The sequence below is a fragment of the Mycteria americana genome, chromosome 7, assembly GCF_035582795.1.
Source record: "Mycteria americana isolate JAX WOST 10 ecotype Jacksonville Zoo and Gardens chromosome 7, USCA_MyAme_1.0, whole genome shotgun sequence".
Taxonomy (NCBI): Eukaryota; Metazoa; Chordata; class Aves; order Ciconiiformes; family Ciconiidae; genus Mycteria; species Mycteria americana.
Window position 1 is genome coordinate 8,184,767 of NC_134371.1, and position 26,362 is coordinate 8,211,128.

General features: G+C 36.7%; 1 protein-coding gene across 7 annotated transcripts in view; it reads left to right on the forward strand.

Moving 5' to 3' along the window:
* NAALADL2 (N-acetylated alpha-linked acidic dipeptidase like 2) overlaps window positions 1–26,362 on the forward strand; it is a 520,054-nt gene that overhangs the window by 412,040 nt on the left and 81,652 nt on the right. For all 7 annotated transcript variants that reach the window (XR_012776415.1, XM_075506899.1, XM_075506901.1 and 4 more), the window contains one exon: window positions 7,620–7,766. Coding sequence is in view for 6 of the 7 variants with exons in the window: in XM_075506899.1 (XP_075363014.1) it covers window positions 7,620–7,766 (147 nt within the window). In the remaining variant the exon portion in view is untranslated. The remainder of the gene's footprint in view (window positions 1–7,619; window positions 7,767–26,362) is intronic.

The window sequence follows — 26,362 nt, forward strand, 5'->3', positions numbered from 1 at the left end:
GATGATTGCATTGTGTAAATAGGCAAACACATCACAGTAATGGTATGTAACACTTAGGCTATTTAAACTGCAACTATTCTTTGTATATATTGTATTAATTATCATCAGCACATTTAGATTTTCTTTTCTTTTTCTCATGCAGAGAACGAATGAGTGGATATAATTTAGAATTATTTTTATGTACATACTTGAATCATGACAGTTTGATAAGGCTCAGAATTTGGGAAATGCCATGCATTTAATTTCTATTTAGTTGTTAAGCTTTGTAATGTTGGGTAAGACTGAAATATTAGGTACCTTGCTTGCCTTCAGTTGATTTCAAACGTACTTTGAGGTCTACAGGGGAAAGTGCTGTCTTAAATCTCCCTAATAATTTTATAAAGAGCTGATTTGCATTAACAGCAGTATATATGATCAATCAGCAAAGACAGAGAGCAAAGCACGATGTTTATGGTCAAACCAGATAATCAGATGAGAGAAAACAAAGGAGTGTGTTTGCCATAGAATTAATACAATTCCTATAAACTCCATGATTTTTTTCAGTAGATTTTGGTAGTCAGAGTAAGCAAACAGCTAATAATATTTTGTTATGAGCTGTCAAACCTTCTTCCTGTAATGATTTGTATGTCACTGTAGCAGGTTTTTATAGATGAGAGATACATACTTGTGAATCCTTCGCTATGCAGCTTCTCTGGCCTTTCCTACCTGTTGATGATGTTTTAGCATAACACATTCGCAGTAATAAAGATGCTAATCTGTTGCTTTCTGCAGTTTTACATGGTCTGTGATTAATTTAATAAATTCTATAGCTCTTTGTTTAGATAATTTTACTTCATCTAGATGGTCTTATCATGCTTCTACTTCTTAAATGCATTTGCCTTGCACCAGTTACTAACACAGGTGGCGATTCAGCTCAAGAAATAGAGATTGATTAATCATGAAGAATAAACTTTCTTGCTGTAGTTCTGAAGCTGGGATCACTGACACATTGTACAAATAATTGGTCATTCTTTATTTGTCTTGTCGAAAACTACTTAGACATTTTAATCCATTTTCAAAAGCTGCTAAAGTTTTAACTTCAGCTGGAGTCACATAAGGAAGGAAGGTGACCAGAACTAACTGACAGGTACATGTCTCCAGGTGGAAGGAGAGCTGTAGAAATGCCCAAGAATTTTTTTTTTTTTTTTTTAATATAAGCTTTTATTTATACCAGGATCTTAACATTGCAGCAAAAGGCACCTATGAATGCTTAGCTCTGATTAGTGTTAGAATAAGGTCTACAGTGAAGTACCACTTCATTATACTTTAGGTATGTAAGGTCTATTTTATAACATTAATCCAAATTAAATGTATTTAATGGGCCATATGGTACTCTTCATTTTCTCAAATTTGTAATATAAACCTGTAACATGATGCTGAAAACCAAAATGAACTCCAGAGAAATAAAATTATGCAATTATGAATAGCATGCACGTCCTTGCACTGACGTGAACCACTCCTTGATTACTGTCTAACCACACGGCTTGATTTCCTTCCAATCTAAAGGGAGGACTTGATTGACACAGTGGAGACCAGCCTGAGCAACTGAGTGATCTAAATAGTGCTATTATGTGTGTTTTACTGTAAGACTGACCAGCTGAGGAAGTGTAGTTTGCCTGCTCTAAAGCACGGAGTTAGTTCTTACAGAGGGCATTGCTGGTAATTTATTCTAGATGCGTTTTTAAAGTTATTAATTTTTTTATTTTCCTGCATAAAAGCTAACATTTAAAGGATCGTTAAATAGGACCTGACTGCAACTGATGAAGTAATGCATAGCAATTAAACTTTTTTCCCAAACTGGGAGCTCACAAATTGTCATTGCATATATGAAAGGAAAGATTCTGTGGATTATTAGAATTAAAATTAATCAAATTTGTCATGTTACAAAGAGGGTTTATTTGTAAATGACACCACTTTAGATTTAAACATATAAGAATAGCAGAAGAGTTGGTGGGTAAAAAATAATTAAAGGGAAAGCAGAATGCCAAAGTGATACACAGTTGCTATTACATGATGATTGACAAATTATTTGGCATCGAAGAACTTTAAAATGCTTTTAAATCTTGTGTTTCTGGATATTATTGGCATTGGTGTAATCTTCACCCCCACCCCAGTCAATTTTGTGGCCCACATCCCCTAGTAGGTTTTTTCTTAGGAGTGACCTTCATTTCCCAGCAGCAGTAATTTTTTTCACAGTCAGTCTTTCATCTCTGTTCTGCATTCATGCCTACTTGGCTTGCAGCAAGGATCAGGCATTCTGCTGCCAAGCATGGGAGCTGTCCTGCTTATCATTAATTGCAACTACAATTCTGGGAGATGATCTTTTCCCGGATTCCCTGACTGGTGCATATTGAAAGAAACTTGAGACAGAGCTTGTACGTTTTGGTAGGAGAGTGTTTCACATGATACAAGAACAATATTTCCAGTTGATTAACTAAGTGGACTTTGAAGTTAATTTCTTTGTCAGAAACAGTAGTGTCTTCAGTACGGAAAGATCGAACAAAGATTTAGGATGGTTCTTCTAGGTAAGGATGAGGAGGGAAGGAAATGAAAGCAGCAACTACTAATGTAGCCAGTATTTGTGGATAATAGTCCTATAAACAGGTATTTGTAGGTAAGGCTTCAGTTATGTGTCTAGCTGCTGGGTTCAATGCTATAGATGCAGTTGATATTAGACTTAATTGATATTACTTTTACCTGCAAAACAATAATAATAAATACAAGGCGGAGCTGCCTGGACATTGACAAGAAAATCTGTATAAATAAAGGAACTCCATTCAGTCATATAACAAAAAAGTTTAATCCCATTTGAGGTTTGATATACTTCCTTTCTACAGATGCTGATCCAGTAAGATACAGCTTTCCCATGTCTTGCTTTAAGTCTGTGTGAATGCCTTGCATCATCTAAAATGGCATTAGACACCTGCGTTTAGGCAAGCAGACAGCCTAAAAAGTCCCACCACCAAATTACTCCCATCCCATCTCCCATCATTCCCATGCCTGCCATCATTCTTCTGCATGATAAGACTATCTCATTTTTGCATCTTACTCTAGGAAATTGTTCCTCAGTTTCTTTTCTTATAACTGTAAGACGGGTGGAGAGAGGAAGAGGCTTGCTTTGCTGATTCCTTCAACAACTTACTTGCTTTGATTTGTTATTGTATGTGAAATATGTGGCATGCTGTATGGTGCGCTTTTGTTCTAGCATTGACTAAGTTAAAAGCTTGCCTCTTAGTTTAACAACACTTCATTGATGGGAAAGCTGTATTAATTGTAGACCATTATTATTCTTTATCTTAAAGTCCATTAATTTTGGGAAACATTTCATTTGTTTAATGAATGCAAAACACGCTACATGAAGTTTGCAGTCATTGCCAAAGACTTGAAGAATGCTGATGTAGAGTCTGCGTAACAATAAAAATAAATTGGAAGAGAGCAGTATCTTGCACATAAAGTATTCTCCCATATTAGTGCAGTGTTAAATATTTATTTTTGAACTAGTCATTATCAGGGACTTGTGCGTCAGAACGGTGAAAGCTGAACAAAGCAGTTAAACTCTTAAGATGCTAGCATGATTGAATTGAACATTGCTGTCATAAAAATATAAATCCATTTCACCATCACCATGAAGGATGGTGATGTAAAAACCAAAACATACCGTATCTCATTGTACTCTTAACTGAATCTGTAAATGTTTCATATGTAAATTTTCATACATAAAAAATATTTCATTGTTGCTATAGTGAGGAAAAAAGTAACAGATTCTTTTTGAATAGTTAAAATGGAATGTAGTAAAGTGTTTTCTGAGGGGTAGAATGCTGGCTAAAAGTCAGGCTTGGGTTTCTGAAAAAGGAAGGAGTCTCTTTTTTCTGTTCCTGGTATGCTAGCAGAAATGGGGGTTGGTGTATATTCAGAATTACCTGACTCTACCATCATTTTCACCTCTTAGAAGCAATACAGAAAGGGGAACAATCTCAAAATACTCAATTAGCTTGCCCTGCAGTATCTATAATGTTGACTGCTTTTTTGTGAAACCTAATCTGCTTAGTAGATGACAATAATGATCCAGCTTTCTAATGTTCTTGATACTTAGCCAACAATTTGGGGGTATAAGTGAGATGACACTAATGGAAAATGCCTTAGAACTTCATTTGTACAGTTATACCAGTTGATTTCTCACATATTAGATTAAAAATTTCTGGCATTTTTTGCTGTGTGAAATGTTATTCATTGCATGAAACCTTGTTTTCCTTTTCTATTACCCTCTATTACCCCTCTCCAATTGGGAATTCCAGGTATAAATTCCAAGTCCACACTTGTACCTCCAGTCAGCAGTTTATAGTATTCCTTTTCTGAAAGTCTCGTAACAGATTCTAGATACGAATACATAGGAGCTGATGAAAGGTTAATGTTTGCTAAGCAGAGTGAAAGGTATAAAGATTTAGGTTTACAAGGAAAGAAATGTCCATTCATTTCCCTGCTCCATTTCCTTACCTCTGTGAGGTATATATTAAGATTTTGATGGTCCTTACCACGTTTCAAGATATCCCTTCTATTGATTACTTCTTGAAAATTAATTCTGGATAGTCACGATAGTTAGATAAATCCTTAACCTGAGTAGATGCAAGTAACATTAGCCTTGAAGAGCTTTGCTGCCGTTGTGTTTACTGAGAGCTAGGATCAGGTCTTTTTAGAGTGACAAGATCCTTCCGTTTAGTGGCTTGCTTATGGATCATTGACTCTTCAGCTGTTTGACTTTTCCGATACTAAATTGTTTTGCCCAACAGTTTTAATGGGATTAACTTGGTCATTTAACTTTGTGATTTTCTTTGGTAGGTAACTCTGGGGGTTTTTTTGCTTATTTCAGAGATTTTCGTATTGAATCCAAAAGCTATATTTCACATCATTCAGTAAACTTTTGGAAGAACAGACTACTCATCATTTATGAAACTTGACCAAATGTGTTGGGCAGTATGAGGAAGTGAGGAGAGTGTCTAAGGAGCAATCACTTAAGGATGGATCTTGTGTGCATGTATATGCATAAAATTATAAACATTCTTTTATGTGTGGATGTGTGCTGTACAGTGGTTTTGACTGGGAAAGTTTGTAGACGATAAAATGTGGTTATTTAAAAACACCTTCTGAAATGAATATATAGTTTGGGCTTCTGCTGTTTCTGTTGTAGCTTCGGTTTTTAAAAAACAAGGTTATTGACTTTACTGAGGCTGTTTAAATAGCAGGTGGATTTGTATGTCTTTGAACAGCCACACTGTGATGTTGTTAAATGTCTTCTCAATGTGATTGAAACCTTCTCAAGTATGATGTAAAGGGGGAGTGAAACACAGGAACAAATGTAATTAAAGAGATGCCTTAAGGGTTAAAAACTTTAAAAAAATCTCTTAATCTAAATCTAAAAAATCCCCCAAAAGCCCTGATTTAAACTTTTGTCTGCAATGTTTTAACAACTATGACTTACAAATGACACCTAAGATTAATGCTACGTTAATGTTTAATTTTTATTATTCTTTTCTCTTACTATGCCATGGAGAGCCAGAATTTTGGCTGCTGTGAATCATGTTGCTCCATGGATATCTTTAAAGGGGATAGTATTTACTGGAGGTGGACTGCACATACAGAAGTGATCTTTTGTTTCTATTTTTACTGTAACTCTCAGTCTTTTTAGATGGACCTTGCACAACTGTGAATATATGTAAGAATGGCGGGAGCAGAAACGTTTAACAAAAAAAAGAGTGTGATATAGCCACCTTTCAAAAATACTTATGAAATGGAAGCTATTTCTTGAAGGTATTTTAAAATAGTTTTCTGTGAGAATCTGCAGCTTTTATTTATACTGGGTAATATGCAATTGCATTCTTCATAGCACTGAAGTGAAACTGTGAAGCAATAATTATGCTAATTTAAAAATGGAAAAGTACCAAGATTTGACTCTTTCTAACTCTTAAAACATTTTCCTGCTAACCTCAGGAACTTTAATATACAGAGTCTAGTGTATTTTAATATTAAAAGAGAAGTAATCTTTACACTGTTCTTGTAGCAAACTAGTAATTTAGTGGGTAGGTCTGAGGAAGTTATGTTATACTATATAAACTGTTAGCTAAATGTAAATAATCTCTAGTACTTCAACTTCTTAACACTCTTAAAAAGAAGCCTAAGTAGCTTATTTGCTATAATAGATGTTGAAAGCCTTTGTGCCTACTGTTAATTACCTAATGTATTTGAAAGCTACACTAGTATGTGGCACTCAGTCTTGGGCTTGTTTTCCAGTTTTCGTCTTATATTTAGTGCAATTCTGTTGATAAGATTTCACCATTAAATACTAGTGTGAGAGAAATACAAACATGTCACTGACTAGAATTGTTTTAAGCAATTTACCCAGAAAATGTGTATTTATAAATCTTTAGCCTTTTAATTGTTTCTCTCTTAACCCCTACTCTGCAATTGCAGCAAATTCTTTACATTGCCAGCATTTCATAGACCATAGATATCTTGAATATGATTATCTGATTCAGCTTTTTGCTGTTAGAGAGCATGCTATTAACTGAATAAATAATTGATACCTTAGTAGCCATTAAAGATCTCAGAACATGCTTCCAAAAGGTACCATGATGACCTCTAATCTGCCCAGTATGGGACATTTCATATGCCTACCAAAGGCTTCTTCCCTTGCCTCTCTGTCCTTGTTTTGGCTGGGATAGAGTTAGTTTTCTTTCTAGTAGCTGGTATAGTGCTGTGTTTTGGATTTAGTATGAGAATAATGTTGATAACACACTGATGTTTTAGTTGCTAAATAGTCTTACACCAGTCTAGGACTTTTCAGCTTCCCATGCTTTGCCAAGTGCACAAGAAGCTGGGAGGTGGCACAGCCAAACTGGCCAAAGGGCTATTCTATACCATATGACATCATGCTCAGTATAGAAACTGGGGGGAGTTGGCCAGGGGGCGGGGTTTGCTGCTCGGGGACGGGCTGGGCATCAGTCGGTGGGTGGTGAGCAGTTGCATCAATTGTTTTTTTTCTTGGGTTTTGTTCCTCTCTCTCTCTCTCTCTCTCTCTCTCTCTCTCATTGTTTTCCTTTTCATTACAAATTATTACTATTATTATTATTTTATTTTATTTCAATTATTAAACTGTTCTTATCTCAACCTACGAGTTTTCTTACTTATGCTCTTCAGATTCTCTTCCCCATCCCGCTGGAGGGGGAGGGTGAGCAAGCAGCTGTGTGGTGCTTGGCTGCCAACTGAGGCTAAACCACAACACCCTCCTACCATTTCAATTAGCTGTGACTTTCATTGTCCTTTGAAAGACTCAGCCATGTTGCAGCACACTCTTCTATGTCCGATCCCAAAGACTGCACTATGTATCAATTGGGGGTGAAAGGTTTGTAGACTCACTCACTACTAAGTATGAATCAGCTAATACCTGTTTGTACCAGTGTAAGTTCCAGCCTGTTTTTAAAATGCTTCAACCCAAAGAATGCTGTGTAAATGAGATAGTGATATGACTTGTTAAGAGTCTGTTTGTAAATAAGTAAGTAGAATTTTGATTTGTTTTTGTTTTTCAGGGCCAGAGCTTCAACTGTGTGGAAAAGACTAAATGTCCCGGATCTAATGTGAGTTCTGTGCAGATACAGGGAGATTCAGATTATTTCATCAACCATCTTGGAGTACCTGCCACGCAGTTTTCTTATGAGGACATCAAAACATCAGAGGTAGTTACAAATAAAAATGGACAAACTGAAAATAGCAGAAAGATAGAATTAGATTTTCTCGGGTTATATCCTTACGTGACAAGCGTGTTGTAGTGGAAAGTTATCTCCTGTAAGTGCATTTTTTCAGATGTTCAGAGGATTACCACAGAGCTTAAAAGTGAGTGATTTTATAGAGGTATGGCATTCAAACAAACAGATAAATGTTTAGAACAAATGAAAAGAAAAAAAAATTGGAGGACATTATGTTAAAAATGTTAATATTGCTGATAGTATTATAGGTTACATATTATCTAACCCAACTTTTCAGACTGCTTTCAACATAGAGGAAATGAGTTTTGATGTGTATTTTTTTTCCTGCACAGTGGGATGAGACAGCCTTCAAAATTAATTTTATATCTATTTTCATACAGTGGGCAAAATATGACTCTAGTCTATATGTTGGTTGTAAAGATCTATATGCTTGATTGGAGTCTTGAAAACACCATGTTCTTTTGCAGTCCGTTGTCCTCTGCAAGGTAAGTGGAAGGAGGAGGCTTGTTATCCTTTTTGGAGACCAGGTTGGAATTGGACACAGATAAACTGTCAGGAAAGTTTGTCCTTCCTCAGCCTTCACTACTGTAGGTTATATTTGCACCTGGACAGCTCAAACTTACCCTCAGTTGGTCAGCTGAGGATCAGGAAGCCTGGCACTAGTTATTCCAAGATACAGTGGTCACGAGAAAAGGTGTGTGTTTTCTTGTAAATGTAACAATGCATTGACTTCATATTCCCCTCATTTATCTTCTTGCACTGTGCTTATCTACGTATGTGCACATCTTTCCAAGTTCAAGAACAAAGCCGAAGCTGAGTTGAACTGGAATGCTTCCTGGCACTGCATGCTAATATCCTTCTAATTCACAAATGCAAAACAAAACAGAAATATGCCAAATATTGGAGCATTGTTGTGATGTTGTTGTGTAAATTAAAATAGATTAAGTCAAGAATTTATATAAATAAGACGACTTCTGTTTCTGAACATCACTACACCTATTAGGCAAAGTATTCTATTTCGGATTAAACACACGGCAAAGGCTGTAAGGAAAATGTGAAGGCAGAAGATCTACGAGTGCGATGTTTATGACAGGCTTGTGGTCCAGTGCAAATTTCGGTTGTCACTTAGCAGCTATTCCATATAGTTTTCATTCCAGATCTGTGTATACAAGATCTATAGAGCATGAGAAAGAATCTGCAAACTTCAGTATATCAAAATAATAAGTATTTCCCGGCAACATTTACAATATGAACACTGAAGGTTCCCTTGGCTATTGCCTATTTCAGTCCTACCAAAGTTATTCTTTGTGTTCAGTTAATGTTGCAGATGTGCATTTTTCTCTCAGCACAATGCTGGAAATGACTTAGCAATGTAATTAAAATCATAAAAGAAAATATTTTGGTATTTCCTTAAATATGACACAGCAAATGTGATTCTCTGTTAAAAACTCAGCTGTTGTCCTTCTTGCCAAATCATTTCCTAGAAATAAACTTGTGATAAGTGTAATCTACAGTCTTGATGTACTGTACCTCTCAGACCATAGGAGATCTTGACCCCGTGAGATCTATTTCATGTGAGAAATAAATCTGCTTAGCAAAATGTGTAAATTTCTGTTGCAAGAGGATGGATTTTTTTCCTAAAAGTGAAGTTAGAGAATGATTAAATTTGGATTCTTTGCTATATTTTTGTTATTTATTGTAATGATTAACAGTCCTTCAAAAAATAGGCTTATTGTCTCTCCTAGTTTCTATATTCTACCAGACAATCTGTTTATTGTTTACTGTTTATTGCAATTGTTTATTGGGGATTCTGTTTATTGTATCAAACAGGGATAGTACTATTATAAGGCAGACAGAAATTATTCTGTATTTACAACCGTATTAATAAACATCGTAGGAATTTATCTTATGCAGGTTAGTGACTGAAAATAATCTGTCGAGTTGCAGGGAGGGATTTTTGCTTGTTTGTTTCCAAGCCATTCAGCTTTTTAAACTATGCCTCAGCTTTGTCAGCTCCATTGCAAAACAAGAATTGGATTTGGGAAAACAGGTTTCTGAAATGGGATGTTTTGATGTGCTTTTGTAGACTATCATTTTACCAGGTTGGTTTCCTCTGCTGTCTCTTTCACTGCTCTGACCTACTCAGGAAATTCTCTTCTTTTGGAATATACATTAGTTGTTTATTTTATCCACCTGTCAGACAGCATGCAGTGTCACATAAAACTGATGCTATTCCAAGCTCAAAAAACCCTGTTTTAGAGTAAAAAAGCCCAAGACCTGTGCCTTGTAGTCTGCCTACAGAGCAACAGTTACAGGTCAGCTTTAGAAATGCATTTCTTACACAGTAAGTATAATGCCAGTCCTCAGAGAGAAGGTTGTAAAAGCTTTTCATTGGCAGGAACCTGAGGAGTAAATAAGAGGAAATAAAAGTTGTAAGAGGAAACATTCAGACCAGAAGAGTAAGTAAAACTGTCTTGCTTGAAATTACCTAATACAGCGAACCACAGCCTCAGGGTGGTTAAATCTGCATGGCAAATGCTTGTGGTCAGATCTGTGAGCTCGTAAAGTGCATTCTAAGTATTCAACCACTAGTATAAAAATGCACTGAGTGAAATGCAGCTCATTTATTTACTAACAGAAAATATGTAGCATTTTAGTCTGCAAGTGAGAAGTAAACTTGGAAGAATTTCTCAAGTGGAAAAAACCATAATATTAACCCAATTTCCAAGGATTCTCTTGCAGTTGCTGAAGAAAGCCGCCTTCTCCTCCTAACCTCTGGTGCACTGGCTTAACGTCCACGTAAGGGTCATGTTCTGATTTGTAATGTATTAGGAGAAAGGCTGATCAACTTTTCCTAATGCTGCAGATTCTCCTACTTTGAGGAGGAGTCATGCTATTCAAGTTATATGATTAATTTACATCCAAGTGACTGCATAGAGCCTCCAGACAGAGAACTAATGTTGATTTCAAATCTGAGTTTCTGTACTGCTGAAAGCCCATGATTATAAGTCTATTAGTCCTCACCTCAGTGGAGAATAGTATTAGAAACATCTTCACTTAGCTTTACATCAACAAGAAAGAGGAGCGTAAAGTAAAAGAGGTCTTAGATCACAGACTTGTCTTTGTTACTCTCTGTACTGCAATAAGAGCTAGATATCAATGGAATTATTCGATCGTATGATTATTGGTACATCAGGAATAATAAATTGGAGCAAGTGAGAAAATTCTGATTTTTTTTTTTTTTTTCATGTGTGGACAGTTTCTGTGCCCTTGAAAATATTAGTCATGTTAATATGACAATGTATTTTCAAACCAATAAATGGTATACCAGGTATAATACATATATATCCTTCATAATGATAGAAAAGACATACATATAACGGACAAAAATATGGTTTTGGATACATCACTGTTCATCATGATTCTGCTTAGTGTCTTAGACGTAAATTCTTCACTTGTGGTGTTTTTGTTTGTAAACAACATGACTGAAACTCAGCTCTTGGTTACTTGATTGTAAATTAGGAATAACTCTGAGAACACTGGATATGGTGGTGTATGATCTGCAGAGCATGCATTCAGTTTCTGTTTGAATTCTTCATTGTTCTTCTTTCTGAATGGATATACATCGATTGTGTGCCTGTGTAATAGAAAATACTGCTTTATAACTTAATAGCTTACCCTGTTTCTCTTCCCGTACGCATCTTTTTTTTATCCTTCTCTGTTGCTTTTTGGCATCTTTTTAAATTTGCACGTTAATGGACATTCTAGTATTAAATGGTTCATTTCAGTTGTGATAACTGTGTTCTTCCATATGGAGTAACGTTCACTGCAGACTCAACTCTACTCTTGTGAATGACCTCTACAAAATTCAAAAAAGTGTTTAAAAATTACTGAAATTTAACCTTTACAGCAATAAAAGGTTCATTATTCAAATCTGTGGCTGTGTTAACAGAAAGTGGTTTTAGTCACAGTGAATGCTCTACTTGTTAACTAACATGAAATTTCCTATAACTGGAGACATGAATGGAAAAGATGCATGAATCCAGAATACTCTGGGTTATCCTGTTTAACACAATTTGGGAAGTTGTTTTGCAACGATAGAATGATTTATTTGAGAAAGTGGATACAATCGATGTGGTTTTGAGGCAATGGGTGGAAAGCCTGTATGGAGGCAGAGAACTTGTTGCTCAGATTCCTAGGTTTGTTTCTTTATAATCAAAGTCACTTGAAGCTAAAATCCTTCAAAATTTTCTTTGACACGTGTTCTAGCTGACCATGCTGAGGTGTATCAGCCATTAAATATGCTGAGTTGCCACAATTCTAAGTAATGGCAATTGAATTTGTGAGTGTTTAATACCTCTGAAATTCAACTGGAAATTATTTCATGTTCAGAGAACCAAAACAAACTTACTTTATAACTTATTAAAAAAAAAACCCTTACATTCCTCTGTTGCTCTAGAACAGGGTTTAGCAGTAGTACTATGAGGCACATTTAATCCAAATCTGTAAAGCACCTTTCATAATCAAACTCATGTTTCTGAGAAATAGTTTGTATTTCTGGTCAAACCACTGCACTTGAAAAGTTTAGATTCTTTTCCCAGGTTAGCTTTTGTCTTTCCTTACTATCTTTCTTGCACATATGGGTAATGGAACAAGCCTCTTGATGCAAGGCTTGAAGCATAAACATGAGAAGGATTCTAAAAGAGCAAGGTATTCAAGTGGTAATCATTTTATTAAAATGTGTGAAAGTTTCAACTTTTAGTAGTTTTAGAATTTTATCTATGAACTTTTCAAAAAGTTCTTTGGAATATAAAAATCATCACAGTGAGCTAATACTGGAGTTGTAGCTTTATTCAGCAGTATAGAATACCTCTACTACAGAGGCAGAGTAAAACGAATCTCTTGGGGATCTGAGAGTTTTTTTGCCCCATTACTTTTTAGCTGCAATAGAAGCATCACCTGTTATGGAAAAGATGGAATTTGAAATGTAAGCTGTTTACACAGCTGTTGGTTATAGAGATAGTGATTTCAGGCAGTATATACTGAGAAGGGCTAAATGTGCTGGGATATATTTTGAAAAGGGCTGCTTCCGTGTGCTTATGGTACCAGTTGTTTAAGGCTGGCATGCTCAAATAGGGTATTTATTTGTGGAGGAGGAGAGGCAGATTCCACAGAATCACTGAAACTCTGAGGCAAACTTAAGGGCTATTTTCTAATCCTGCTTCTTTAGTGGCCTCATCAAACACGGAAAGGAGAAGACAGACTCTTCTATGCCAAGAATATGTGTGTCAGTACTTGGGGTATATGGAGAGAGGACACGTGAGTCTTCCATAGTGTTGTCACTGCTGAGTAAGCTCACTTTCAAAGAACTCCCTGCTGATTTACTTAAAACAGATTAATGTTGATTTTAAGTCTTAAAATGTACCACGTGTATGTCTTAAAATATAACACAGCTTTTGCAGTAGGGCGTCAAGGGTGTCTCCAGCCTTCTCCAGAAAGTTGTTTGGCATAAATCCTTCCTTTCATTTTTACACTGCATTTATTATATAAAAATATAACACCAGGACCAACAGTGCGGTCTGGAAAATTTTGTGTTGTTTCCTGTCTCTAGCCATAGTTTTACCTGTGAGAGAGACTTAGAACTTCAGATGTTTATCCATACCTTCTCTTTTAACGTTCTTCTGTTTCTCTTCTTTCTCTCCGTTATTTCTTTAAGCTTTGCCTTGTTTTTCTTTTTATATGAGCATCATCCCATATAATTTTCCCTCTTCTTGGTGGAGCACCTTAAAAATGTAGTTTGCTCTGCTGGATTCAACATTTTAATCTCATGGTCACACTTGCCTTTTTTCCTTCATGAAAGGGGACAGAGAGATCTATAAAAGATCTATATTTGGAAGTGTAGTAGTGGACTTCTTCACTAAAGAGAAAAGAACCAACCCCGTAGTTGCAAGTTAATTCATTTTGATTATGTCTTTCTTAGCACAGTTTATAGCACAGTTGCTGAAATACTGGAACATAAGTAAATCACAGAGACTGAGAAAAATAGCCTTGCTGTGGCTGCCTAATGTTTGGGTACAAGAGAAAATATAATCTGGATTTGCCATGGTTTCAGTTAGAGATTTGATTGTTCCCTCAGTATTGTAAATTAAACAACATTAAACTGTTCAGCATTTTGAAGCCGTTCCGATCACTTGCAAACTTAAGCTGGTACAGCAGTATTTTGAGCTTTTTTTCAAGATGGAAATAGACTGTTACTATCCATTTCTATGTCATTGCAGTCGGCAGTTTCATGAGGAATCCAATTTTTTAAATTACAGCTAGATGATTTCCTATGTTATCTGTATATTATTCATCCTTCTCAGCACGTCCTATTACATAATGGTGCCTATCTGATAACACAGAATCTTAAATCCCTTCTGTGATAATGTGGTAGGTTACATCAATGTTAGCATTATCATTTAGTTTTGAGAAAAAACAAGTTACTGCACATTATTGAAAAAAAACCAAAACACTACCCTCTTTTTTTGTTATTTATTGATGGACACATATTTAGTATGAAATATTTTATGGTAGCTGTCCAAGATTGGGTATGCAGGGCTTACAGAACATTTACTTTTACACCTAGACTATAAAAGTTGTTTTCCGTATCTTCACTCAAACTTAAGTACAGGCAAGAAGTATAAAAATTACCTGTCACATTATTCACAGGCTAGACCAAGATAGTGTAATACCATGGACCACTAAGCTAATTTAGAAGAAAAATGAAAAGAGGTTTCTTTATAGAAGGCATTTGTATGTAATATATGTAGAAGAGTTTAGAATTTTGACAGTTTGAGATTGTATCCTCTTTAGAGAGAATGCATAATGATTTTTATTTCGGTTGAAATATGCATAACTTTTTGAAGGTAACTTTCAACTTTCATTAGAGCCCTTAAAAGTGATTTTCGCCCACACTGGTGTAAAACAGAGGCCACTAAATCTTAACTCTTCAATGAATGTGGCTTCTCAGTTGTTTTTACCGTCTGCCTCCGCTTCCTCCCTTCCCCCCTGTCTTGCCCTCTTTTCTTCCTTTTTTATCACTCTTTGGGCAAACTTACTGCAGTTTCTTGATTTCAGTATTTACATGCTTAGGCTGACACATCATGCACTTCTTTCAAAAAAAATCAAAAGCTTTCCAGTTTTCTTTGTTATGAGAAAAGAAACAGAGGAGCTGTCCTTGATGGAGAGAACTTAGGGTCTAGTTTACCAAAAAATAACTCCGGTGTGGCATGCTGCTTTTATCTCTTTCACGGGCTTGTGTTAGTGTAGAGGGAAGGCTTAGGCAGTATGGAGTGCTCTTCAGTGCATCTGGCTTGTCTCTTTTTAAAAGTGAATGGGAAACTGGTGTTTATACCAATTTCTGTCTGTGTGAGAACAGTACTGAATGTCTGTAAGCTGTGGGGTTCTGGTGTCAGTGATTAGGAGCATTTTAATCCTGTGTTATAGGGACCTTCAGCTGCTATTTCATTTCTTGGGGGGTTTTGTGTCAATGTAAAGTTTTGACATGAACATACAAATTCATAGAAATCGGGGTGGCATGGGGAAGTTCTGGGTGTTGGCTGTGTGTAAAGGATCAGGACTGTATCCAGTTAGCCAGATTGGCCACACTGGGACCTTACCACAAATGCCTTTGTCCCACTGCTGACTGGGAGATTCTGTTTCCTGTCATTATTGGTTCACTGACGTATTGAGTTGGTTCCAGTTATGACCTTGACATGATGTTTATATTATTTTAGTTCAGTGAAAGTGTCTAAGTAGTTAGCCTCTGTAAGAAGTTCAATTTAAGTGGAACTTGTAGGAAGTATTTGGAGGATTTTTTATTTTCAAATATGCAACTGCCTTATCACTCATCGCAGCGTATGTAATTCATTAGTGTAGTTGATGGCCACTGGCTCTATTACCACATGAATAGCTACGTCCATTACCATTATAACCTCCAGCACACCGTTTCTTAGATTTCACAAAACAAGCATTGAAAATAAAGTTAATTTCTGCCTATCAGTAAGCTATTACCATTTCTCTGGCTGCCAGAATTTATTGAAAACTACTGTTTCTTTGAAAGAACAGTTCTCTGTCTCTGTATTGCTGATACAGGATGGACTGTATATGTCAACAAAGCTGAAAACGACCAGTAAACAATTTGCAAACTCGAGAAGGACAGATAATCCCCAGTGACAGACACAACCTCTGTCTTCTACCTACAATGTCTGAGCTGCAGCTTACCTAGGAATGTAACATGTATTGTAATGTGAAGCAGCTGGATGTATTGTGAACAAACTCTGATAACTGTCACTGTAAATTTCTGACCAATAGCCTCTTACATTCTCTCTTAGCAAAGTTCTTGTCAAGGATTATTTATATAGATTTTTTTATATGTGTATATATATATATAAATGCACACTTTATTTTTATATGCATATGTTTATATATATATATATAAAATCAAGGTGGCATTATGGAAGGCAGCAAAATCTGTGGTGTAGTTTTGTTAGCAAATTCTGGGTAAAGTGAGAAATTTAACTCCACAAACACAGCCTTGTACCTGTATGCGTATATCTAAAGCAAATGTGAGTTGCCTGATCTATGTTATCTTTTATTGAGAGCCATTTTTGTATCACTAATGTAGTTTACTGGTCAAACAGTTACAGTGCTTAGAGTCAATCAATTTTTATGTTCTGAAGTTTCAGATCTCTGTATTCCTAATGCAGTTATCTCAACATTTTGTATCACATCATTAATCTTGCTGTTACTCCATATCCAGATCGTTTTTTCCTTTACTTCCGGTATGTCCTCCAGTTGCTTTCCAGACAGGAAAGAGTTACTGTCTTGAGATTTCTGACTGACTACTTGGATGATCTACGGCTGACCAGGCTCTTCTGGTAAATTTTATGCTGTTTTTCTTCTGTTATTATTTATGTCCTCCTGGATTAAGTGTCACCCAGTTCCAATTAATTTATCAGATCCAAGTATATTTGTCAAGAACTTCAATTAGAAGCATCATGGCATCATTTTCTTTGAAGGATCAGGGCAGACCATATACGAAGACATGGTGTGCTTTCTTCAGCCTTAGCTGCTCAAAACAGAACTTCCAGGCCTGTGGCATATGCATGAATGTCCTTAGAAGAGCATTAGTGCCAGTTGTTTGGCCCTGATATTCCAGGGAGATTCCTAGCCTAAACAGGAGCCATATTTCCCCTTCTGTATCTAGACTAATAGGGAGTTTGCATAGCAGCAGTGTGTTGTTGTGATGATCTGCACTTTGGTAGCTTTTCCATCTAAAAATACAGCTCTGCATGGCTCCCCTCCTTCCCTGTTTTGCTCCTCCTCCCCTTTCTCCCTGGTATATGTTAAATTTTTTAAGGAAATACACAGCTGGTAGCTGCCCATGGGGAGTTACAGGAGATATTTCATGCATGTATGAAAGAATCAAAGTACTAGTGTGCTTAGAATACCAGCAATTCTTTGCAAAGGAGCAAATGTGTATCAGCCTCAGAACGGCAGGTTGCTTGAGAACCCAGGATTTCCTTTTTCTAAACTGTCTCTGGAGAGTTTGGTGCTGTTGCATTTGCTGCTGGGAGATTTTTATGAACTTTGTAGCAGAACTTCATGGTCAACAAGGTGTAGCAATGGGAGTTAGATGTGTCAAGGTGAAGAGAGAGGTTTCATTTTTGTTCATGGACAAGTGATGAACTGCCAGTGTGTAACAAAATATAGTTCAAACAGTCCCCAGTAGATTGTCTTGGGACTACTTGTGAAGGTAGGTCCAAACCATGGCTGCTTTTGTGGTTTGCCTTTCTCACTCATGGGCTATACTGTCTTTATAATAGCTATGCTTTTGTTTACTCATACTATATTCCTTCTGACCAACATGTTTTCTCTTTTCTGTCCATCTTCAGCATAAAGTAGTGCTTTTTAATTTCTCAGTACATTCAGGGGTTACTCAGTGTAGTACTCACCAATAATACATTAATACATTAGTCCATCTGTTCGCTTGGATGCTAATTTAGTTGAATTTGGTAGTAAGAGCATGTGAAATTGTTAAGGTTAATGACTCAGTGTTTTACAAGACAAAATACATTTGATGTTCAATTGATTGCTTGAGTTGTTTTATTGAATAATATGAATATTTAGCTACTTAATTTCATGGAAGAGCATCTTTGTTGTTCCACTGATGTTAGTGAAACTTATGACGTCCTCATCAGTTGGATACATTACTTTGCTCCAAAAGAATCTGGTCTCACAAATCCTAGTGCTTTGATGTCCCAAACGTTCCATGGTGCATCCAGGAGGGGAAAATTATTTTCGTAAACCTGCCGTACAGTAACAAAAATGCACAGCTGCTGTGTCATTCACACTGCATGAATACACGTTGTTGCTGTAAAGTCTGTCTTTGCAGATCCTCTCATAGGCTCTTCGTTTTCTTGGAGTTGACTGAGGGCTGTTGAAAGTCAATAGAAGAAAGACAGCCTGGAAGTTAACAAGGTCAATGGGATATGGGAAAACATGTGAGAAATTTGCTTAGACACCAATTATTGCTTCTGTTTGATAGTCTGCTGAAACATCTAGTTACTGAAAACATGTATTATCGAAGGATAGAAGGCACTGAATTATCTGTCCTCTCTGGAGAAGTAAATGGCATGTTACATTCAAGATAACATTTCACCGTTGTTGTCCTGAGTGGCTAAATTCAACAGACCAACTAAAAATCTTCTGGCAGAGTATCTGGAATAAGTATCAGAACTTGTTTTGTGTCAGCAGATATTAGTAGTGTGATGCTCAGCTTTGTCTTTTAATACTTTAAAAAAAAAAATCGAGATCACTGGACGATCAAACAGCTGTGATTTGAGTCAATGATACGTTCTCTCAAATAAAATTTGCGTTGTTTGATGTATCTTATCGTGGCCATTAAAGAACTGTTTAATAAGGCTTTTGATAAATAAATATTGTCTTTGAAGACATTATTGTTGTTCTTAGCAAAAGCCAATTCTGATTCTTACTGCAAAATGGTGAGCCTCCCACCTGCACAATATCTGTCCAGTGGATAAAATCAGATTTCTTCATTCAGCATAATAACTTAAATAGTTTTTTTAAAGCACTAAAAATGAAAACTGGAAATAAGAAGCATCGAATCAGGAGATAAAAGCATTGTGCTTTTTTATAATAGTTGTGATTCTGAAAGACATTGTCACTGGGATTCGTGGCTTATAGCAGGACATTGTTAGGATGATCTTACTGGCACTGCATGTTTTCCGCATAATTTGAACGCTCAAAATTGATCATAAAATGTCACAAAGTGTTCTTGCATCCTTCACACCACACATCCAAGAATAGGTGTTCTCTCTTACATGTAGTGAATCTGAACTGAGACTCCAATTTCTAACCTTCTGAAACTTTGGGAAGATCCTCTGTGAGGTGCCAGATTTATGGCTTGGGCTGCTTCCTCCTACTTAAACTGCTGATTCTGCTTTCAGTTTAAAAAGCGTCAAGGGAGAACTCTCGAGAGGAATAAAGCTATGCAAGTATCCTGATATCTTCAAAGTTGCTTTCTTTGTGCTGCAGTCTGTGAATTTATAGCTTTACAGTGATTATTTCAATTCACTTACTAATGCAAGAAAGAAACCATTAAATTAAGAGAGATGAGAGAAAAGTGCTTATATTCTTTTCCTGTCTGATGACTGTTGGCTTCAGTTTTTCTGGCTACAATTGAGTTGAATAATAAAATAAATTGCGCAGCAGTGATTCCAATTCTGCCTCTTCTGTGTTCTGTGTAGTCTGATTTGGCAGGCCTTGCTTATTTTGTCCAGCATTTGGTGACATCACAAGGTCAGTGCACATCTTTACCAGAACATTAAAACAGAAAATAGATTTGGTTTTGTTTCTTTTCTAAAAGTTTCTTTCAGTAAGCTGAAATGGTAAAAATACCAAAGAAAAGCCTCTTGTCAGAAACTCCTTCTGACATGCCCATTTTCACAAAGTAGGGTCATTCTGACTTAGAATGAGGTTTTTGACGCACGTTAGGCTGTGGCAACTGCAAAGCTTTGCTTTCTAAAAATAATTTAAAAGCATACACATTTTATGTCTTTAGTTTCAGTTAAGTAATAAGCAGTGAAAACCAACTTTTATATTGCTTTATAATCCTTTGTGGATTTTTGGGGGGGAATATGTAATTAGATATCAAGAGCATTTGCTAGAAAGGGAAAAGTCAGCCTACTAGTGAGATGGAGAGGCATGCACTCTCTTCTGCAATATATTTGCAGCTTTAAGGGCCTTTGTTAATGAGAAATCCTATATGCCATACATTAATGCCTGGTATTATTCCATTGATTCAGTTTAACCCACACATTGGAGAACCACACTTTGGCTTCGGTATGTTCTATGCTAGATAATCCACTTTTTCAGTAAATCTATTTAAAAATCTGCTTCAGTCTGCAGCACCCTCCCAAACTAAAAGTGTTCCAGATGTCTGATAATAAGCCATATTTTAGTCTATGAGATACCATTTACCATTAAACTTTTTTTCACCCTCCTTCCAGTCAAACCTCTGGTTCAATCTCTTATACCCTGCCAGGAGAAAAAAGGAAAATGGAGAAGAGATGGTCTTTTAGCCTAGCTGAGGTGAAATACCTGTTCCACAAAGGAATACAATTGTGTATTTGCTGCCAAGACACCATATGCCAATTGCTTGACTTAGGGTAAAATGGAAGAAGGAATTAGTGAGAGCCTGCAGTGCAGATTTCAGAGGTATTTTTGTTCTGCTCACTGCTCTCTCTTTATCTTCTCTTCTGATGGGGCTTTCTCCTTCATGCTATGACAAATTTTTGGCAATGGTTTTGAATACAGATGCAGACAAGTCCTCATGCAATTGTAAGCCTCTGGATTTCTGGGTAATAGTTTTGGGCACTAGCATAGCTTTATCGTGTGTGCTCTGCAGGTGAATTCAGCCTCCCAACTAAACTTGTTTCCCAGGTTGATTCTGAAGGTAAGCACTGACTACTTCCTTTGTGTTTTAGTGGCCAGACACTGCATGTTTGTGTGTGTCCCTCAGGCTGCTGCAATTCTACTCTTCATGCTGTTGTATTACAAAAAGGCAGAAAGAGTGAAGCAGTTTAATAGCTCATAGAACAGACCCAGCATATATATATGTGGACAGATAACAGATTATATTCTCAGTCCTGATGCAGCAGAGGCTTTATACACCTAAATTCTCCTCTACTAGACATTATTCTTCGGCCTATGTGAAGAAAATAAACAGCTTTCTCTTGGCTTTCATCCTTCTTTTTTGTGTTTGCTTTGCAGACTTTAGCAGTATTAGATTAGCATGTTTATACTGTTTGGCCTACCTGTACAAATTTCAGAAGGATTTTTGCTCTTGCTGCTTGCTGTCTGTTGTACCTTCCTAAAGTCTTTTACTTTTGTGCAGTACAAAATTGGTGGCACAAATATTGTGAAGTGCTGAAGGGCAAAGCTGGCGCAAATATGGACAATACTGACAAATATTAACAAAGGTGAAGTCAACCTGATTAAAGAACTGTAGTCTAAAGACTGCGTTTTTCCAGATAGAGCATTATTGCTGAGTGGAGAAACCTCCGCTGCATGTTACTTTAAAAAAAAAAAAAACAAAAAACAAAAAACAAAAACCACCACCAACAAAAAGAAACAGAAAATACACAAACATTCTGGAGGCGTTTGTGTATTATTCACCAGGTTAAGGACCGAGGGATGTTTTCTTACAAATGGTGGGAAACATCCAACAGGCAAGAATAATCTATTCAGGTATGGAATGAGAGCATATTAAGGAATTATTAGTTACATAATTTGCGTTTCCTAACTGGTAATTTAACTGTTTCTAAAGTAATAGTCAAGAAAACAGGACTCTCTATTGTGGATGCAGCATTGTCCTGGCCTAGTAAAGAAAACTGTTTGTTGTATGTACCACAGAACTATTTCTAGTTCTAAGACAGTGTCTGGTAAAATTTGATTTTTTTTTTTTTTTTTTAAATGACAGCAAAATAGATCTCTAAAGTATGTCTTGGAATTTACTCTATTTTACATTAAATCACCAGAAGTGCTGTGGGATTTTATTCATTATTTAAAATGCATTGGTTAAAAGTTGGCATATAAATTGAAGGTATGCTGTAAGACGGTACACAAGGGATGACAAATTTAGTACCTTTAGAAGGTGAAACATTCTGTTCACTTAATTAGTTGAGGAAGGATAAGATAAGTTAGAAAAATAAGTCTAGTAAATCAGAAGTGAATTTTACTGCAAGCGTCCATCATAAATAAGCAAGAGTAGGCTAGGTTTGGGGTTTTAAGGGTTTTTTCCCTGCATTTTCGATACCCATGTAATCGATTCATAAATCAATTAATTACTGTCACGAGACCCGAGGGCAGCAGGAAATTGGGTTCAAATTAAAAAGAAGAGGAGGCAATTTGTTTTAAGATTGAAAGTTGAATGTTCAATCGAAGTTTAATCAGAAGTGACCCATTATTTGAAAAGTGGAACATCAATGTCTTTCTAATTTCACAGAATGCTTCATTAAATGAGTATTGAAAAGATCAGGTTAACTGATCGTTCCAAAAGGAAGATGAGACAAAGGGGGGGTTTTGGAAGCCCGCTTCCAAGTATATGTTATGCTTGTTCATGTCTCTTCTGAAGAGCTTGTAGAGAAACCAGATCATTACACTGGGAATTCAAGGATTATTGGTGTGGTCCTTTCTAGATTGTAGCGATTGTATGATAAAAACATAGCTTCATATCAGAAGAGCAAACGTTCTTAATCCATTTGGATAGCTAAAGAACAATTTACAAAAGGCAATAAACAGCAAGGAGAAAATTTTCAAAGGCATGACTGGAAGCTGGGCCTCCTGAATTTTAAGGTGTCTCACAGTGGTCTGACCTTGAAAAAGTTTTTCCATAAATTGATATCATCTTGAGAGCATTCAGCTGCACAATATGTAGAACACTCTGCCCATTGTATGAAGTGAGGGCGATAGCAGTGCCTGACTAGAAGTGAAGGCAGATGAATTTTGTTTAGGAAGTGAGCGTGGAAGAGTACGAGGACAGCAACTGTAGCTGTAACTCCTACTGTGGGTGAAAAACATAAAGGAATAATATGGCTGGGTTTAGTGCTCTTTGGATTAGCATGTCTTTATCTTAGTGTCTATTTACTAGAAATTTGCTTAGCAAAATGCTGTTAAAAAAAACCAACAACACTCTCTTGTTACTGTGAGCTTGCTGAAAGAATAAATGGGGAGTCTGATTCAGTTTCTCGCTGTTGGAAAGTGTTGCTCTTGCTGTTAAATGCTGAGAGGTACTCTTGAAACATCAGCTAGACTCATATCTCTGCCATGTGCTCCCTGGGATAAAGAGTGGGCTTCTGTTACTTGGAAAGTTCATGCAGCTTTCTCTGATGAGCATAGTGCTTGAAAGATAATAAAAGGCAAGAGAAATAGAATATGTTTGCCTTTCTCGTAGTTCTTTATGGAGCTGTCTTGGGGGGGGGGGGGGGGGGGAAGAACAATCATTTTAAACATTTCCCTTTGTAAGTGCAGAGCAACATATTTCGGATGTCAGCAAGTTATTTCAGATAGTAATCTTGGATTAATTATTTGCAAGTATTATCTGTCTGCACACACACAGAATAATAAATGTTATCTACAAATGTGTACAAATATATAAAATTGTAGTAATTTATTTTATTTCATGTGCACTCCATAGGAAAGGCTTTGTTTTCTGAGCAGAAAGCTTAATCGTGCAAAAATACTCAAGCCTGCTTAAAGCAGTGATTCTTTATGACTCCTTTTCAAGATCTTAGCAAGCAGGGTCTTGATTCCATCATGAGCAAAATGACTTGCTACTTGTGATGACAACATGTGTTTTGATTTCTTTGCTGATTGTTGCTTGCTTATGTTGTGTTCCTTTAAAAGGCAGCAGTTGAGGCAGTAGCAAAGGCTACCTGTTTACCTTGCCCAGCTGCTGAGGTCTCGACTAGGTTGGAATCCTTTGGAAGAAGGGTTGATTGCTCAGTGGCTTTCAGAGAAGGAACATACTACTCTGGGAGAGTTTTCCAGAGCATAGATGTGGCAAACAAAAGAGAGAGCAACTGGGCTGGTGTGAGAGGGGGACAGTAATAAAAATCAAAAAGACCCCCAAACCTTTCAATACAGAAGGGACTGATGAGAAGAGCAGGGAGCATATTCGTCTACCCAAGACAGGTAGAAAAAAAACCCCTCTTTGCCTGGGGATCCTAGCAGGGGCTGTGCTGAGTTTGTTGCAGAGTGGAAAGTCACCGAAGGGTTGCTGGGCTGAGGAAGAACCTAAAGATAATGACTCCTTGTGCAAAGAAGCAACAGGCAGAAGTTATTTACAAAGTGTTTTTTATTTTGTTGTACTTTTGCTTTTTAATAAAGACTGTTGTCCTGGATTCAGTTCTCATAAAACCTAGTTTTAAAGAAAAATTAAGTTTGGCTTTTCAGGTGTTTGCCTCCAGGAAGATACCAGGACTGATCCACCTTGGAGCTCTAGCTGACTTGGGGTTCAGTCACACCACTCACTTGTGTAATTCAAACACTTATGACCTAGTATTTCTTTCTGTTTAAGTTGTGTAAGAGGAGCAAGACCTTCTGCTCCACGAAGGCACGTAAATTTAGAGAATGGGTATGAATGTATACTTTCAGTGTTTGTATCTCTCACCATTGAATGCAAGCTGAGTGTATGATGAGTAGAATCCTAACCCGTGCTCCGCAGGTGTGTGTCTAGAGTAGGGTAGGATAAAAGCCAGTTAAGTGGTGTTTCCCTGTTTTACAGGCATCTGATCCATCAAGTTTTAGATTCCAGAAAAGAATATTTTTCTAGATGGAGCGATGATCTGATCTTGTGTAGCAAATCTAATTCAGTAATCATTCTCTTCACTGACTTTCAGTAAGGTACTCAAGAATGAATATACATAATGTAATTCTTTTTAAGTTATCGATTGCAATTATGTGAATGATGATGAACAGCATTAGCACCACCGTAGCAGAATGACAGTGTTCCTCAACCTCCCCCAGTCAAATGACATGGCTCTGTAAACTAGTGCACAAACTTAAAAGAAAGATGAATAGGTGTTATTAATTAATCTTGAAGTATGTATTTTATCTTTATAATAAATGACTTTATGCATCTTCTCCCTGAGGTCTAAAAAAAAAAAAAGTATTCTGAGGGGAAGAATGACTTCATTGATTATTCTGATACTTCTGTGACAAATTATACAACACACAGATGCATCACTGAACACAAAAATTTGTATGAATTGGTGCTAATTATATATATATATATATTTATTTTTTTTTTAAGAAAGTGGTGGGAGCTTACTACCAGAAATAATCTTCTAGAAATGCATGGAAATACTGATAGAATATTGATCATGGAGGCATTAATTTGTAGAAAAAATTAACAAGCAAACTTACCAGCGATGTAACAGACCTTTTTGAGACACACCTTTCACGGAGTTTTCTTGACCATGTCTATGAGACACGTCACACTGTTCAAAGAAGCTTAATTTAGCTGTGAATGTACTAGCTCAGGAGGTGGATTGAGCAGCTGTAGGGAACTACACCTAAAGTGAGTAGTTTTGAGCAGAGCACGTTGGCATATCACATCGCTGATGTGATTATAATGCATTTGTGTCCCACACTTGTTTGGGAAGAGAGCGAACAGTGCTGTGGCCAGTTAAGAACTAGCTCTTGGATCCGTGCGATGTACTGCATTGTGCAGTACAAATATAATTCCAATTCAGCAGGCATATATCAGATACCATCATTTTATCCCCCAGGGGTACATGAGTAAGATACTTTATATTGTTTGTTTTGAAGAAGAGGGTAGGGTTTTTTCTCTGCTTCTTTTTAACTTCTTTTGTTTGAATTGAAGTTAACAGCTCTTTTAGCTAAAGTACTATTTTTCTTCAGTCTGTGTATGGCTTAGAACCCAGCATGCAAAAGAGCAAAGCTCAGTCACATAAGAAGAGGTTGTACAAGCGAGAACAAAGCATCTAAATTGTTTGTGTCTCTCATTTGCACACTTCCTGATGTTTAAAACAATAAACCCCACAGAGTGTTTTTAGCAAGTGAAAAGGTAGTGGAGTGCCAGCCTTACAAATCAATCCTGTTACAGCGCAAATAAGTTTTAATATTTTTTAACCAAAGCTTTATTTGGCCACTATGCGATCTCTGAATGCAAGTAACTTTATGGCTGTTGAAGAATGAGTTGGGCATCGTTACCGGGTTTAATGCCCCTAAAAAGGGGCTTCACTTCTTGTAAGTACAGAGTATGAGTCTTTTTTGGAGTACAAGGACAGAACCTATTGAAGATCAGTATATATCAAGAGGAGGGAACTGAAGAAATACTAGTCTAGTAGATATGGGAAGCTGGTATTCAAAAAGGATACGCTTCCAGAACATTGTCAATATCGCCTCACAGTCTGGGAAATAATCTAAACCAGAAAAATTATTCATCTTAAATTCAAGACCATGGGCTTCTGTGAATT